This window comes from Emys orbicularis, chromosome 7 (genome assembly GCF_028017835.1).
Source record: "Emys orbicularis isolate rEmyOrb1 chromosome 7, rEmyOrb1.hap1, whole genome shotgun sequence".
In the NCBI taxonomy this organism is placed as follows: Eukaryota; Metazoa; Chordata; order Testudines; family Emydidae; genus Emys; species Emys orbicularis.
In genome coordinates this window covers 112441240-112443856 of record NC_088689.1, presented here as the reverse complement: position 1 = coordinate 112443856, position 2617 = coordinate 112441240, and the positions used below count along the sequence as shown (strand labels likewise).

Here is a 2617-nt window from a genome sequence, read left to right as displayed (position 1 = left end):
ATGACATTTAAAACCCAAATAGCTGTTCTATACAGAAAGTGAACTAGCCCTCAACATTACCTACAAAGAATTTACAAATTATTTGGAGCACTTCAAAACAAAGTGAGGGAGCGGTCAGAAAAATTAAAAGGGACAGGAAATAATTTCCATGAGAAACTCCAGTCTCTGTGGCAGCTCAGAGCGCTTGAGTGCTTTGTACTTACCCAGGCTTCTTCCTGAGTTACTGGGTACATTGTAATTGTTGTTGGTTTTGTTCCATTGCCCTCCCCTGTCCTTTACTTTCCCATGAAAGTTGCAGGAACTCCTCTCCCACAATGACATCCATCCGGCTGCTGCTGCTCTCCCTGACTCTCTCCAGTGTCTGTGTCAGTCTGGGGCAGCCCATTCCAGAGGCAAACGAGAATGGAGATAGAAGCCATTTGGATGACATCCTGCAAAGGGCAGAAAGCATCATCCTTCGGTCTATCCTCAAGAAAGCAGAAGAGGGGGAAGAGACTAATAAAGGTAGACGTGACATTGGTGCTGTTAGCACGTTACTTAGATGGAGATCTTTAATTTCATTGTGCTTAGTTCCTGGGGTCTATTTTTCTTTCCTGGGAATAATAAATAAAAGGGGGGAAAGAGTTAGGCCAGATGTGACACCGAGAAATCAGGAAAAGAGGTTTTCTTCCCTAGGGAGCTTTACTAGCCTGGGAACTGCTGCACCAGACCAGACCAATGCTCCACCTAGTCTGACATCCTGTAGAAGATACTTCAAAAGGGATGATAGAATCACTATGATGAAATAACCTGCCTGTAGAGAAGGTTCCTGCAGGGGCAGCTGTAAAGTTAGAACAGGGCACGCGTACTCTCAGCTACTCCCTGCTAGCCTCCTTGTCACTTGGCTAACAGATGCTCCTTACCACTCACACTCCCCCTGTCGGACAGCAAGGGGTCAAATTTCCATGGAGTGCCCAGGCTGCCTCTGGCAACATCTCACAAATCCTCTGCTCCCGGCAGCCACAGCAGCTGAAGCTGGCCCTGATCGGAAGCTTGTGGAAGAAAAGGTGCAGGGAGCTGCAGATCTTGTTGCCAGAAGCAAAGGGAGAAGGGAGCTGGCCCTAGAAAGCCCACCCCCACCTTCCTAGAAACTTTCATTAAAAAAAAAAAAAAAAAGTAAGCGGAGATTCTCAGGTAGTCACATGAATCCAGGAGCTGGGCCTTTAAGAAAAGGTACAAATATTGCAAGACATGCAATAAAAATCATAAGAACTGGCTGCACTGAGTCCCCAAACTTTCAAGATGTCCTTTACTCCCCTGCCTCTACCTGCCACTCAGCCCTATCATCTCCCCTGGCATGCAGCTCCTGCCCTGTACCCACCTCTGCTGGCACTGCAACTCAGCTCCTCCCCCTGCCCCTGTGCATGTATCCTCCAGCCCCTGACCTGACTCTACAGCTGCCCCCTTTCCCAAATTTCTATGGAGCAATGCTCTAGAATAGCATATTGGATCCTATCATTGGATTCCCTCCCAATTCTTTTCCAGACTGGATTTTTTTCCTTCAAACCGTCCTTGCTGAAATGATCATATGCCAATCTGCACTTGGCTACCCCATCCAGAGTAACCCCATTGCAGTCCACAGAGTTGCCCTAGGTTTACAATGGTGTGACTGGGAGTGGCATATAACCCTATGCTCCCTCCAGACCTATAATAAATATACCCCAGGGAGCTCACAGTTCAGCTTCCAGATGAATAATGATAATCACGAAAGTTCACTAACATTGGTCATTCCCTTGGACAGAACCAAGCGCTCTTCAGCCAGACTGGTTTTCCAAAAGACAACACCCTGGGAAGAGATTCCCCAGTGACCTAGAGAAGAGGCAGCACCCTGGGAAAAGGGAAGATGAGGAAGAAGTGTCTTATGGAGAAACTCAGAAGAGACAACATCCAGGGAAAAGAGAGGAAGACGACGACCTTGACAGTGACATGGAGCTGCAGAAGAGACAGCATCCTGGCAGGAGGTCACTGTGGGACCAGTATGTTGATATCCCTAGCACCCAACTGGCCTATCTGAATGAACTATCCAAAAGGCAACACCCGGGCAAGAGGTCTCTGATTTACAACAAGCGTCAGCATCCTGGCAAGAGGAGCTGGGATGACGAGCTGGATCTGGGCGACCAAGACATGGAGAAACGCCAGCACCCTGGAAGAAGATACGTGGATTCTGAAAGCCCAGATTACGATGCCCCCTGTGACCTCCAGGATTCCTTCAACTGTAGCAAAGGCAGCTTCTTGCTCGAGTTACTAGATAATGTCAACAAGAGCAGAGTAGAAGAGAAGCGGCAGCATCCTGGGAGGAGGTTTGCTTGGGAAGGTGAGGTGGGGGCAGAGGAGTGAGAAAGGGTGATTGCATTGACCATCATTTACATTTGATTCAGAGTGATCTGCCAGACCACTTAAAGTTCTGTTCATCCCCCCTCTGACTCTCTGATGCTGACCTGCCATATGAGTAACTCATTAGAAATAAAGCTAAAGTCCTCGAGGATTAAAGCCCTGATTCAGCCAGGTACTTAGGCATGTGCATGGTCCCACTGAAGTCAATGGCACTACTCACACATTTAAAGTTAAGGATGTGCTT

General features: G+C 48.0%; 1 protein-coding gene across 1 annotated transcript; it reads left to right on the top strand.

Annotated features, from left to right (window-relative positions):
• Nucleotides 1-314: 314 nt before the first annotated feature.
• On the top strand, nt 315-2376 carry TRH (thyrotropin releasing hormone). Its single transcript, XM_065408542.1, has 2 exons — nt 315-504; nt 1781-2376. Exons 1-2 carry the CDS (start codon nt 315-317, stop codon nt 2374-2376), a joined length of 786 nt encoding a protein of 261 aa, XP_065264614.1.
• Nucleotides 2377-2617: the final 241 nt, after the last annotated feature.

Bases quoted from the DNA above. Each gene is read 5' to 3' on its own strand.
- TRH (XM_065408542.1), top strand. From the start codon at position 315: ATGACATCCATCCGGCTGCTGCTGCTCTCCCTGACTCTCTCCAGTGTC. The intron at 505-1,780 runs GTAGACGTGACA...TCCCTTGGACAG, and splicing joins GGGGGAAGAGACTAATAAAG to AACCAAGCGCTCTTCAGCCA.